The sequence below is a fragment of the Rattus norvegicus genome, chromosome 12 (genome assembly GCF_036323735.1).
Source record: "Rattus norvegicus strain BN/NHsdMcwi chromosome 12, GRCr8, whole genome shotgun sequence".
In the NCBI taxonomy this organism is placed as follows: Eukaryota; Metazoa; Chordata; class Mammalia; order Rodentia; family Muridae; genus Rattus; species Rattus norvegicus.
In genome coordinates this window covers 9,963,216-9,976,313 of record NC_086030.1, presented here as the reverse complement: position 1 = coordinate 9,976,313, position 13,098 = coordinate 9,963,216, and the positions used below count along the sequence as shown (strand labels likewise).

The 13,098-nt window shown below is 44.9% G+C and overlaps 1 protein-coding gene and 1 long non-coding RNA gene across 2 annotated transcripts in view; one reads left to right on the top strand and one right to left on the bottom strand.

The window, feature by feature from the left end:
• Rxfp2 (relaxin family peptide receptor 2) overlaps positions 1-13,098 on the top strand; it is a 61,924-nt gene that overhangs the window by 46,785 nt on the left and 2,041 nt on the right. Inside the window, exons 15-17 of the mRNA NM_001012475.2 lie at positions 32-261; positions 975-1,385; positions 4,296-4,514. Coding sequence (NP_001012493.1) covers positions 32-261; positions 975-1,385; positions 4,296-4,514 — 860 coding nt within the window. The remainder of the gene's footprint in view (positions 1-31; positions 262-974; positions 1,386-4,295; positions 4,515-13,098) is intronic.
• On the bottom strand, positions 8,816-12,839 carry LOC102549667 (uncharacterized). The gene is made up of 2 exons (XR_358482.5): positions 10,434-12,839; positions 8,816-9,394 (listed from the first exon to the last, which is right to left on the bottom strand). It is a non-coding gene; the product is annotated as an uncharacterized LOC102549667 (long non-coding RNA).

Genomic DNA, 13,098 nt, shown 5'->3' with positions numbered 1-13,098 from the left:
AGATGACTCTCTTTTTCTCCTTTGGCTTCAGATATTTGAAAACCTTTCGGTACTGCTCCTATGTTCCCCATGTCCGAATCTGTATGCCCTCGACTGATGGTATATCTTCATCTGAGGACCTCTTGGCTAACAGTATCCTCAGAGTGTCTGTCTGGGTTATAGCTTTCATTACCTGCGCTGGGAATTTCCTCGTCATAGCCGTGAGATCTCTCATTAAGGCTGAGAATACGACTCACGCTATGTCCATCAAAATCCTTTGTTGTAAGTATGTTTCTTGTATAAATGGAATGTCTTCTACCGGGTTATATGTGTCTGGCGTATGTGTCTGCGATGTGTATACGGGATTGTATATCCAACAAATCCTCCTCGATACAAATTAGCCTTGGGGGCTAATATACTCTAGATGGGAATGAACTGTTCTCTGTGATTTCAGGTTACAAGCTATTAGCACAAAACACAGCCCTGGGAGTCACAACGTAGAAGTGAGAACACCAGCCAATGGGGGGTGGGGGGGTGATGGAAGATGAAATAAGTTTTCAGATGTGGGGTTGGGGATTTGGCTCAGTGGTAGAGTGCTTGCCTAGCAAGCGCAAGGCCCTGGGTTCGGTCCCCAGCTCCGAAAAAAAAAAGTTTTCAGATGTGTAAACTAAATATAATTTATTATTAATTTCAATTACAGAAGCGCACATGCTTAACAAGCTCAGATTCTCCACTAATGCCACTGTCAAGAAAAAGATGGGCAGAAATTTGTGTTACTCAAGAATATTTTGTTAACCATACAAGTAGTACACATATTTTCATGGACCTACTATCCCTCGGAGATTGTTACCCCTTTCCAGCCTTTTAACTCGAAAACAAATCAGGTCCACTGGCTGGTTAGTAGTCTAGGAGGTAGTCACATCGGTTCATTTAACACGGGAAGAAGGATCTAGGAAAATAGACCGCAACTGTCTTGGGCTGCTTGGCTCCTGCAGGTGCCGACTGCCTGATGGGGGTGTACCTGTTCTCCGTGGGCGTCTTTGACATCAAGTACCGAGGGCAGTATCAGAAGTATGCGCTGCTGTGGATGGAGAGTGTACCCTGCCGCCTGCTGGGCTTCCTGGCCACGCTGTCCACAGAGGTCTCGGTGCTGCTGCTGACATTCCTGACCCTGGAGAAGTTCCTGGTCATCGTATTCCCTTTCAGCAACCTGCGCCTGGGCAAGCGTCAGACGGCCGTGGTCCTCGCCAGCATCTGGGTGGCGGGATTTCTCATAGCGGCCGTTCCCTTCACCAGCGAGGATTATTTTGGCAACTTTTATGGGAAAAACGGAGTCTGCTTCCCACTTCATTACGACCAAGCAGAAGATTTTGGAAGTAGAGGGTACTCCCTTGGGATTTTCCTAGGTAAATTTCATCTTTGGTTTCACAGAGACACTGCCATCTATCTCTCCAGAATGGCACGAATCATCAGATGTCACATCTGTTCGTCCGGGAAGCAAAGTTCTTGGCGTGCATTTTGTAGGATTTTTTTTTGTTTTGTTTTGTTTTGTTTTTGTTTTTTGTTTTTTTTTTTTTTTTTTGGTTCTTTTTTTTTTTTCGGAGCTGGGGACCGAACCCAGGGCCTTGCGCTTCCTAGGCAAGCGCTCTACCACTGAGCTAAATCCCCAACCCCTTGTAGGTTTTTTTAATTAAACTCTTTATCGCTGAGGTTTAGTGTGGAGATCAGAGACACGCTCTCAGGACCTTTGGGTGATTTTTTTTTTTAATAGTTCCTCATTCTTTTTGCTTTTCATTCACAGTGAGTATGGCCTGGAAAAATTCTAAGTTAGTGCCCAGTTCTGAAACCCGACCAAATTTCTCAAAGTCCTTTCCAATCATTTTAACAATGTAGTTATAATTTAAATAAATATTAATAAAACTCTGGAAGCTCAAGAGCAGATTATCTAAACACCCACAGATTTATTACCATTTGTAAACACAGCTCTTGAGGCCCCCTCAATACAAGTTCTTTTCAGCTATTCTCAATTCTCTGATTTTTTTCTTAGAAATGATGATCTTATATTTCCTGTTATAAATAAATGACAGACTTAGACTTTAACATTAATGTTTTAAATTGTACACGCCTTAGTCTGCTTGGAATGAAGGTTGTTCCCACAGCCTTTCTTTACCGAAGACACATCATTTCATCTACTTCTCCTCCTCTCATCCTCTTCATCAACAACTCCTTGATGCTTTATTAAAAATATTTTTCCTCTGCCTTCTGCTCCTGTCTGACTCTGCCCACTGCTGTCGCGCAGCATCTGAGATCTTGCCCCTGCTCTATACTCTGACCCCCTCCCGCTGCCACTGGTATCACAGTCCCCTCCTCACAGAATCTGTTCCACAGCCACAGCCACCAACACAGCCCTTTCCCTCCAATCAGAAACCCACCAATGTCCCAAACTACTCTCAAGGTCAACTTTAAAGGGCTTGCTTATAACTCATCCTGGAGTGGCCCTAACCTCTGTTCCCATTTCTCCATCGATTCCTTCTCGTCCTTCTCTGAAAAAACAAACCTCTGTGCTTGCAGCACTCTGATGATTCTCTTCAGACATCACTCTGTTTGGCAGCCATGTATTCGTAAGTGTGTTTCTCCCAGGATTGTTTAGGCTGTTTAGGCTTCCTCCAGGCTCCTTTCTTCACCGTACCTCTGACATGTATGTGCCTGTGTAAACACATTCAAACTACCACTACTTAATGGGGCCAAGAGTTTATTGTGCCTCTTCTATGGCCGTGCACAATATTAAGAACTAGAGAGACACCAGCCGCAGCTCTCACAGACATTGCAGAACGGACAGTGGGATGCAGACCCTCGGCTGCAGCCTCATAGCACAGGCCGAAATGCACCATGGGTAAAGAGTGTAGCATGTCCACATCTGAGGCCGAGGGAAGGCTTCAAAGGAGAAATGAAACTCCAACGATGGGGAGGCACAGCCAAGCGAAGACAGGATTAGGAGTGAGAATTGTGTTCCAGGAAAAGACGGTGGGTTCAAAGACGACCCCAGCTCCAGGGGCCAGCCAGGCCCAGTTGAGGTGCTAAGGAAGTTGGATATGACTGGCTTTTACAGCTAAGGCGCGAGACTCTGCTAAAAGAAATTAAACACCTACAACAGAATCATTTTATTTTATACCAAGCTAAACTCACTGACAAGAGGCCTCAGACAAACCAGTGTTATAAAATCCCATTGAACGACAACATAGTGAGCCCGTGGAAAAGGAAATGCTGTGTGTGGATAAAAATAACCTTGAATTTAAACTGTTTCCCCAGCCAGTGCGAGTCTTCCACACAGTCTGAATTCAGCTTAGGAGTGTTTTTAGCAGCTCTGGAAACATATGCAAATTTGACGCTTGTTAAAAGAAATTCGATAATCACTATTTTGGATTTTTTTATTACAGCAAGAATAAAGCAAGAGAAAGAAACAAGAAATCAATGTTATAGGGGATATCTATGAAACCATTTGCCCCCCCCCCAAAAGAGTGATTCATTTAGTTGTATTTTTAACATTTTTTTTATCTCTTTTCTAAATGGAGTCTAAAGGGTTCTGAACTACAACAGTTTAAATTACTGTGGGCAAATGTAAGCAAAAATGCGTTTTGGCTTTATGTTTTGGTTTTTGTTATTGAAATGCCCAAAGCTTAAAGAATAATTACATTCGTGATAAAGTCTAAGATTATTTTGTTCATATGTATAAGACTAGGAGCTAAGGTTGTTATCTATTTTTGAGACATGCATTACAATCAGAGCCTCACCTTAAGGGGTGACTTACCAGGAACTAAAGACAGAACCAATGTGTGTGTGTGTGTGTGTGTGTGTGTGTGTGTGTGTGTGTGTGTGTGTGTGTGAGAGAGAGAGAGAGAGAGAGAGAGAGAGAGAGAGAGAGAGAGAGAGAGGAGGCAGTCTTGCCTCCTGGTATTCTAGAACTGAGTTTCCGGCCCTAATTCTTCATAAAGAGTGCACACCTTTGAAATCCTCTTCTAGGGTTGGGGATTTAGCTCAGTGGTAGAGCGCTTGCCTAGCAAGCGCAAGGCCCTGGGTTCGGTCCTCAGCTCCGAAGGGGGGGGGGGGGGGAGAAATCCTCTTCTAAGGCTAATAAAAAACCCAGTTCTTGATCTTGCTCCCCAAACTTGGGAAGTTTAGCTACCTTGCTCTGAGAACACAGGAGAGGGTGCTTCTGGGAAAGGCTGGCCGCCAGGTGCCGCGTTAGCAACCACGTAGCGGATACTTCCCTGCTGACCAACACAGAGAGTGTGAAACAAGCGTGCTTTTCCCCACAGGCGTGAACTTGCTGGCTTTCCTCGTCATCACGTTCTCCTATGTCACCATGTTCTGCTCCATTCAGAAAACAGCCCTCCAGACTGCAGAAGTGAGGAGCCACATCGGGAAGGAGGTGGCTGTCGCCAACCGGTTCTTTTTCATCGTGTTCTCTGACGCCATCTGCTGGATTCCTGTGTTTGTCGTTAAAATCCTGTCTCTCCTTCAAGTAGAGATACCAGGTCAGGCCCCTTCCTCATCCCCACACACAGTGCCTCCTCAGGCCCTTTGGTTGACAAGGCCAGAGTCTAGGGCAGTGCCTTGCGTGCTCATAGTAAATTCTCCATAAGTACCTATGGCATTGACACAAAGAATCAACACTCCCACCTCAGTGTTTTATATTTAATATTCTAAAGTGGACAGTGGTGAAGTCCAGTAAAGAAGAATAAAAAAGCTGAAGCAAGAGAAAAATAAATCTAAGTATGTTGCTAGCTAATGGTTCTTAGCCAAGAATATGAATGAATGATAGGTAGATAGAGACATACATACATACACATACATACATACATACATACATACATACATACATACATACATTCTGTCTTAGTTTGGGATTTATTGCTGTGAAGAGACACCATGACCAAGACAACTCTTTTTTTTTTAAAGATTTATTTTATTCATATGAGTACACTGTAGCTGTCTTCAGACACACCAGAATCTCATTACAGATGGTTGTGAACCACCATGTGGTTGCTGGGATTTGAACTCAGGACCTCTGGAAGAGCAGATAGTGCTCTTAACCACTGAGCCATCTCTCCAGCCTCCCCTCCCCCAAGACAACTCTTATCAAGGATGACATTTACTTGGGACTGGTTTACAATTTCAGAGGTTCAGTCCATTACCATCATGGCAAGAAATGCACGGTAGCATCCAGGCAGACATGGTGCTGGAGGAGCAGAGAAATATGCATCTTGATCTGCAGGCAACAGAAGGGGACTGACTGTCTTGGGGTGGCAGCCAGGAGGAGACTCCCCTCCACCCTGGGCAGAGCTTGACCAACAACTCAATTGAGTGCAATTCTGTCTGGCCACTGAGCAGCTTGCATGGCTACAAGAAATGAGACTGTGTTTGGGGATTTAGCTCAGTGGTAGAGCACTTGCCTAGCAAGCGCAAGGCCCTGGGTTCAGTCCCCAGCTCCGGAAAAAAAAAAAAAAAGAAAGAAAGAAATGAGACTGTGTATCTCCCATTATGAGGAGTCCTCACTGAGATCATTTTACAGAGTCCAGAAAGTTTCCATTGCATTAGGTTTCCACCCCACCCACATAAGCCTCCCAATTCCAGCCATCTCTTCCTGCACCCCCTCCTTCCACCCCATCTCACTCCGCCCCTACCTAACCCCCACTTCCTCCTCCCATACCTACCGGCCCCCCAGTCTGCTGAAAAGATCTATTCTGTTTCCCCCTCTGAGGGAGATCCACGTTTGCCCCACCTAGACCCCTCCTCTTTACCTAACCTTTCTGGGCCTACAGATTGTAGCTTGGTTATCATTTGCTTAATGGTTAACGTCCACTTACCAGTGAGTACATACCACGTTTGTCTTTCTGAGTCCGGGTTTCTCACTCAGGAGGACTTTTTTCTAGTTCCATACATCTGCCTGCGAATTTCATGATACCATTTTCTTTTCTTTTTTTCGGAGCTGGGGACCGAACCCAGGGCCTTGCGCTTGCTAGGCAAGCGCTCTACCACTGAGCTAAATCCCCAACCCCGATACCATTTTTTTAATAGCCGAGGAATACTCCACTGTTGGACTTGTGGAAATGTAAAAGTACTCCATTGTGTAAATGCACCACGTTTTCTCTATCCATTCTTCTGTTGAGGGGCATCTAGGTTGTTTCCAGCTTCTGGCTATTATGAATAAAGTCAAAATGAACATGGTCGAGTAATGTCCTGGTAGCCGGGATGGAGCGTCCTTTGGGTATATGCCCAAGAGTGGTAGAGCTGGACCTTGAGAGAGATTGATTCCCAACTTTCTGGGGAACTGCCATATTGATTTCTATACTATCAGTTCGAGTCCGCAATGGAGGATTATTTCCCTTGCCCCACATCCTCACCAGCATGAGGCATCAATTGATTTATTGACCTTACTCATTCTGATGGATGTGAGATGAAATCTCGGAGTAGTTTTGACTTGGATCTCCCTGATGGTTAAGGATACTGAACATTTCTTTAAATTTTCTCAGTCATTGGAGATTTGCCCATCGAGAATTCTCTGTTTATATCTGTTCCCCCATTTTTAAATTGGATTATTTGGGCTTTTGGATGTCTAGTTTCTTGAGTTCTTTCTATATTTTTGTATGCTATTCTTCTATCGGGTGTGAAGTTGGTAAAAATCTTCTCCCTTTCTGCAGGCTGCTGTTTTGACAGTGTCCTTCGCCATACAGAAGCTTTTCAGCTTCATGAATTCTGTTTTATTAACTGTTGATCCAGTGCCTGTGCTGTAACTGTTCTGTTCCAAAACTTGTGGACACCCCCACTTTCTCTTCTCTTAGATTCGGTGGATCTGGTTGTATGTTATATCTCTGAGCCACTCGGACTTGAGTTTTGCGCAAGGTGATTAAAATGGATCTGTTAGCATTCTTCTACATTCGGACATCCAGTTTGACCAGCACCATTTGTTAAAGATGCGGGGTTCCCCCCACCCCCCCATACTGTGTGTTTCTAGCTTTATCAAAAATCTGGTTCTAGGTGTGTGGATTTAAGTCTGGATCTTTAATTCAGTTCCACTGATCAACATGTCTATTTGTGTGTGTGTGTGTGTGTGTGTGTGTGTGTGTGTGTGTGTGTGTGTGTATCAATGCCACGTGGTTGATTATTATATCTCTGTAGCACGATTTGAAATGGGAAATGGTGGGACCCCCGAGCAGTTCTTTTACTGTTCAGGATTCTTTTCGCCATCCTGGGTTTTTGCCTTCCCATATGGAGTTGAGAATTGTCGTAAGGAACGGTGTTGGAATTTTGATGGGGATAGCATTGAATTTGTAGATTGCATTGGGTAGGGTGGTCATTTCTACTATTTCAATCCTGCAGATCTAGGAGCCTGGGAGATCTTCCCTCTTCGGATAGCTTCTTTGGAGACTTGAATTTTTTTATTACAGATGTCTTCAACTTGCTTAGTTAGAGTTGCTTAGTTAGTTAGAGAGTTAGTTAGTCGTGAGCCCACGACTGTTAGTATTATTTGAGGCTACCTTGAAAGGCGTTTCTGCCTAATTTCTTTCTCACTCTATTCGTCATTTGTATGTAGGAGGACTACTGATTTTTCTTAATTTTTATTATTTTTTTAAGTTAATCTTTTATCAGGCCACTTTGCTGTAGGGGTTCCCTGGTGGAATTTTTAGGCTCACTTATGCATACAATCATGTCATCTGAAAATAAAGATCCTTTCCTTTCTGCCTTTCCAGTCGGTATGCCCTTGTTCTCTTTCAGTTGTTTTAGACCTGTAGCTAGGACTTCAGGTGCTACATTAAATAAATATGGAGAGAGTGGATGCCTTCTCCTCTTGCTCCTGGTTTTAGTGGCATTGCTTTGAGTTTCTCTCCATTTAATATGCTATAATATATATTATGTTTAGGTATGTTGTCCCTCGGATCCCTAATCTCCCCAGGACTTTTATTATGACGGGGTGTGGGAGTTTGTCCCTGGCCTTTTCTGCATGTAATGAAATGATCATGTGTTTGTGTCGTTCTGTCTGTTTAATGGTGAGTTACATTTACTAATTTTTGTCTGTTGCCTCTCTGGGATGGCGCTTACCTGACTACGGTGGATGATCCTTCTGACCTATGAGAACATTCTGTCTGCAGGTGTTTTACTGAGCATTTTTGCCTCTATGTTCGTAAGAGAAACTGGTTTGCAATTCTCTTTGTTGGGTCTTTATGTAGTTTGAGTATCAGGATGAGTGTGGCCTCATACAATGAACTAGGCAGTGTCCCTTCTGTTTCAATTTTGTGGAATAATTTAAGGCATATTTGTATTAAACTCTTCTCTGAAGAGTCTGGTAGAATTCTGTGCTAAAACCATTTGGACCTGGTTTTTGCTTGTTTGGATTGTTTTTGGGTTTTTGTTGTTGTTGTTGTTTGTTTTGTTTTGTTTGTTTTTTGTTGTTTTTTTGTTTTGGAGGGTTTTTTGTTTATTGTTTGTTTTGGGGGAGACTTCTAATCACTGCTTCTATTTCACTGGTGGTTCTAGGTCTATTTAAATCATTTATCTCATCCTGATTTAACTTTGGTAGGTGGTACGTGCAAGAAAATTATCCATTTCTTTTAGATTTTCCAAATTGGTGGGGTACACGTTTTTAAAGTGTGTCCTTATGATCCTCTGGATTTCCTTGGTACCTTTTGTTACCCCTATCCCCCTTTTAGTTCTGGCTTTGTCAAGTTGGGTATTCTCTCTCCACCTACTAGTAGTTAGTTTGGATAAGGGTCTGTCTATTTATTGATTTTCCTCAAAAAGAAAAAAAGAAAAGAGAAGAAAAGAAAGAAAACCAGTCTTCGTTTCGATTTTATTGATATCATCCCTCCGTTTGATTATTTCCTGCTGTCCACTCCTCTTGAGTCTGATTGGATCTTTTTGTTCTCAAGCCTTCAGCTATGCTATTAAGCTGCTAGTGTGAGATCGATCCAGTTTTTTTCCACGCAGGGCACTTGGCGCTGTGAACATTCTTCCTAGCACCACGTTTATTGTGTCCCACAGGTTTGGACGGGCTGTGTATTTATAATTATTATTCAGTATTATCAAGTGTTACTGTGCGTGTGTGTTTCCATCGAATTCTAAAACATCCTTAATTTCTCTATTTCCGGATTAAGCCACTTTTCTCCAGTACAGTTGTCCGTCCCGGAAGTTTGTGAGCTTTTTTTGTGTGTCCCTGGTTCAGCTTTGATCCATTGTGGTCAGCGCTGGGACTTACTTCCATTTTCTTCCATCGGCTGAGACTCACTTTGCGTCCAGGTATGTGGTTGATTTTGGAGAAAGTTTCACGAGGTGCCGGGAAGAAGGTGTACTCTTTTGTGTCCGTTGGGTTGGCAAGGTTTGTTAGCTCCGGTGTTCATTTAGCTTCTGTCTGGATGACCTGTCCATTGACAAGAATGGGATATTGAAGTCTCCTACTGTTGACATGTGAGGGTCAGTATGTGGTTTAAGCTGTAGTAGTGTTTCCTTTAAAAAAAAAAAAAAAGTGGGCTTAGGGGTTGAGGACTTAGCTCAGTGGTAGAGCGCTTGCCTAGCAAGCGCAAGGCCCTGGGTTCGGTCCCCAGCTCCGGAAAAACAAAAAACAAAAAACAAAAAACGTGGGCATAGAGATTAATAATTAAAACATCATTTTAGTAGATTTTTCTTTGGTTAGTATGCAATGGCCTTCTCTATCTCTCCTGATTAGTTTTGGTTTGAAGTCTATCTTATTAGATATTAAAATGCCTACCCCAGCTTGCTTCTTAGGTCCACATGCTCAGAATATCTTTATCTTAACCTGTTACCCTGAGGTAATGTCTATCCTCTAGACTGTGTCTTTTTACTGAGGAATTGAGACCATTAAGAGACATCAATGGCAAATGACTGTTGATTCCTGTTACTTTGGTATTGTCACTGCTGCTGCTGCTGGTGGTGGTGTGTGTGTTTCCCTTCTTTTGATTTTGCTGGTGTGAGGTTATTTCCTGTGTTTTAGTGGGTGTAGTTAACCCAAACCAGGAGCTACAGCAACGAGGAAGGGAGGAGGGGGAGTCCTGGGGATGGGGCCAGACCGAGATATTGTTTTATGCTTAGTGTAAATTAGACCAAAACATTCCAGGAAATGGGGACAGGGGGTAAAGACCTATAGACCCGTGGGTGAGAATAAGGATTAACTGCCCCTACTAGCGCTGGGGCTCCTCTCAGAGCCGGTGCTCCTGAGCCAGAGAGCAGCTTATCCAGGCCTGGCCTGGCATTAAACTGTCTCAAAAAGAGAGAGAGAGGGAAAGTCTCGCCCAAGAGAAAAGGTCCTAGAACGAGAGTCAGTAAAAAGATTCATCCCCAGAGACAGCAGAGGTCTTTCCAAGTACAAGAACGCTCCCCTGAAACCATGTGTACACCATAGAAAGTCAAGCTCCGAGGTACCAAAATAATGAATAACCAACCAGCACGTGCTTGAAGAGGGCGCTCTCCTTGGTGGACAGCTATAAGCGGGGCATCATGGCGATTGGGCATCCTGCTGGAGTGATGGATGCCCTGAGTCCCACAGCAGCCAGCAGGTGGTGGTGGTCCAAAGGCATAGATGGAGTGGTGGAGGCAGCAGCTGAGATCGAATTCGTGTGACGTGCGCAGAAGCGGCGGCAGATTTAACGGCAGGGCCCAACAGCAGCACGCTAGGCGGCGATCTCGGGTCCTGTGTACAGAAGTGGCGTGCATCTCCATTCTTCCTCACCACAGCCAGTGCAAACACGCAGCCCATAGCGAGTGACCGCGACTGCGCCACGGGCCCAGAGTGGACCGTAGCTCCGAGGGAGCACAGGACCATGACCATGACCAGGGCAGGCTAGGGTGCCTGGGCGGCCGGCGGAGGCGCGCCGTGGGACGAGCCTGTCCTCGGCCCCGAGGTTCCCACCGCTGCAGCCGGCGACAGGGCGACAGGCACCACAGGAGATCAATGTCCTCACAGGGTGCATCATTGTTAGGGTTCTCTCACAGGGCACCATTGTTAGGGTTCCTGGTTGGATCCTGGGTTTTGGCACCAATGTCAGGTTTTAAATCTCTGCCCGTAACCGGACATAAAACACCAAGCTACCATGGTTCCACATGGAGAGGTTTAATGAGAGAAGAGTAGAAGAGTGGAAAGGAGACCGGCCATAGGCACGTTGGGGGAGCGGGGGCGGGGGGTGGAGGGGACAAGAGAGGCAAAGAACAAAGAGCAAGAGGGGGTAAGAGGGGAGTAAGAGAGGGGAGTAAGAGAGGGGAAGAGAGGGCAAGCAGCCACTTTTATAGTGTCAGGCACAGGTGGCTGTTGCCAGGCAACTGTGGGGCGGAACATACCTGGCTGTTCCCAGGTAGCTGTGGGAGTAGAGCTTAGTATTCCAACAGAGAGATGTTGTTAAAATTGACTTTATCATAAAACAACTTATTTTCTTCATCTACAGGGATGGAAAGTTTTGCTGGGTATGGTCATCTGAGCTGGCATCTACGATCACTTAAGAGTCTGTAGGACTTTCTGGCTTTTACAGTCTCCATTGAGACGTTGGATATAATTCCAATAGGTCTGCCTTTATATGTGACTTGGTATTTTTCCCTTGCAGCTTTTAATAGTCTGTGTTCTGTGTGTTCTTAGTGCTTTCTTTATTATATGCCGCGGGGACTTCCTTTCAGGGTCCGATCTATTTGGTGTTCTGTAAATTTCTTGTACCTTTATAGGCATCTCCTTCCTTAGGTTAGGAAAGGTTTCATCTGTGATTTTATTAAAAGCATCTTCTGGGCCTCTAGGCTTGGTTTCCTCTCCTTCCTGCATTCCCGTGATTCCTAGGTTTAGTCTTCTCATGGCGTCCCAGGTTTCCTGGGTATTTTGAGTCAGGAGTTTTTTAGATTTAACGTTTTCTTTAACCAATGGATCGATTTCTTCTACCATATCTTCTATACCAGAAATAATTCTCTCTTCCGTCTCTTGTCTCCTGTTGGTGATGCTTGCATCTGTACTTCCCATTAGAATTCCTAAATTTTTGGGGTTGGGGATTTAGCTCAGTGGTAGAGCGCTTGCCTAGCAAGTGCAAGGCCCTGGGTTTGGTCCCCAGCTCAAAAAAAAAAAAAAATTCCTAAATTTTTGCAGGTCCTCAAGTCCCTTAGCCTTAGTTTGGGTTTTCTTTATTGATTCTGTTCCCAACTTCAGGTTTTGAACATGCCAGTTATCTCCTTAAAACTAGTTTGTTGTGTTTTTCTGGATTTCTTCATTTCCTCTTTAAGGAAATGCTACCATGTTCATAAAGGCTGATATGGGGTCATTTTCTTGGGCTTCGGCTAGGCTGGACTATTTCTGGCCTGCTATGGTAGAATAGGTGAACTCTTCTGGAGAGTTAATGCCCTGGCCGTTGTTGACTCTGCTTTCACACAGGTGTTTCTTTCAGCATCTGTTTTGGCGATGATTAAATATCTAGGCGCTGACTGCTGGGTGTGTCTTTGTGGGGTGGGTGTTTTGTTCCTTGGCTTCTGTTTCCTCTCGGGATTTTTGAAGCACGTGATGCTGTGTGTTACCTGGTTTTTGCCCTGATCAGTTCGTATGTCCATGGGGAGTGGCTATTAGTGTTGAAGGCTAGGAGGGATGGATTGGGGGAAAGAAGGTTGGAGGAGAAGGTCTTCGTGATCCATTGAGGATGGGGTCAGAGAGGAAAGGGAGACCTCAGCAGGTTTCCTGCTACAGAGCTGGGACGTGACCGGGGCCATCAGATCGCAGGAGTAGAGGGAGAGGGTCCATCTTCAGCCTCCTTGTTGCCCTGTGAGTAGTGGCCCTTGGGCTAGCAGGAGAGTGCCTGCTGGAGTTGGAGTCTGGGACAAAAAAACAAGTTGATGGAGGAAAGTTAGGAAGGGAAGAGCTGTGGGATGCCCCGAAGATGGGAGCAGGGAGCAGGGGGCAGGGAGGGCTACCACAGCGCTGGGGTTGAAATTGGGGAGTTGGGTCTGGGGGAACAGAGAGAAGAGAAGGTCTGCGGACAGCCTGCCTGGCTTTCTGGTAGGCATTGCTGTGTTCTATAAAGCCAAGGATATGTTTTATAGAGCGAGGTATGGTGCCTTGGGAAGGGGCACCAACTCCACGGGCCCATG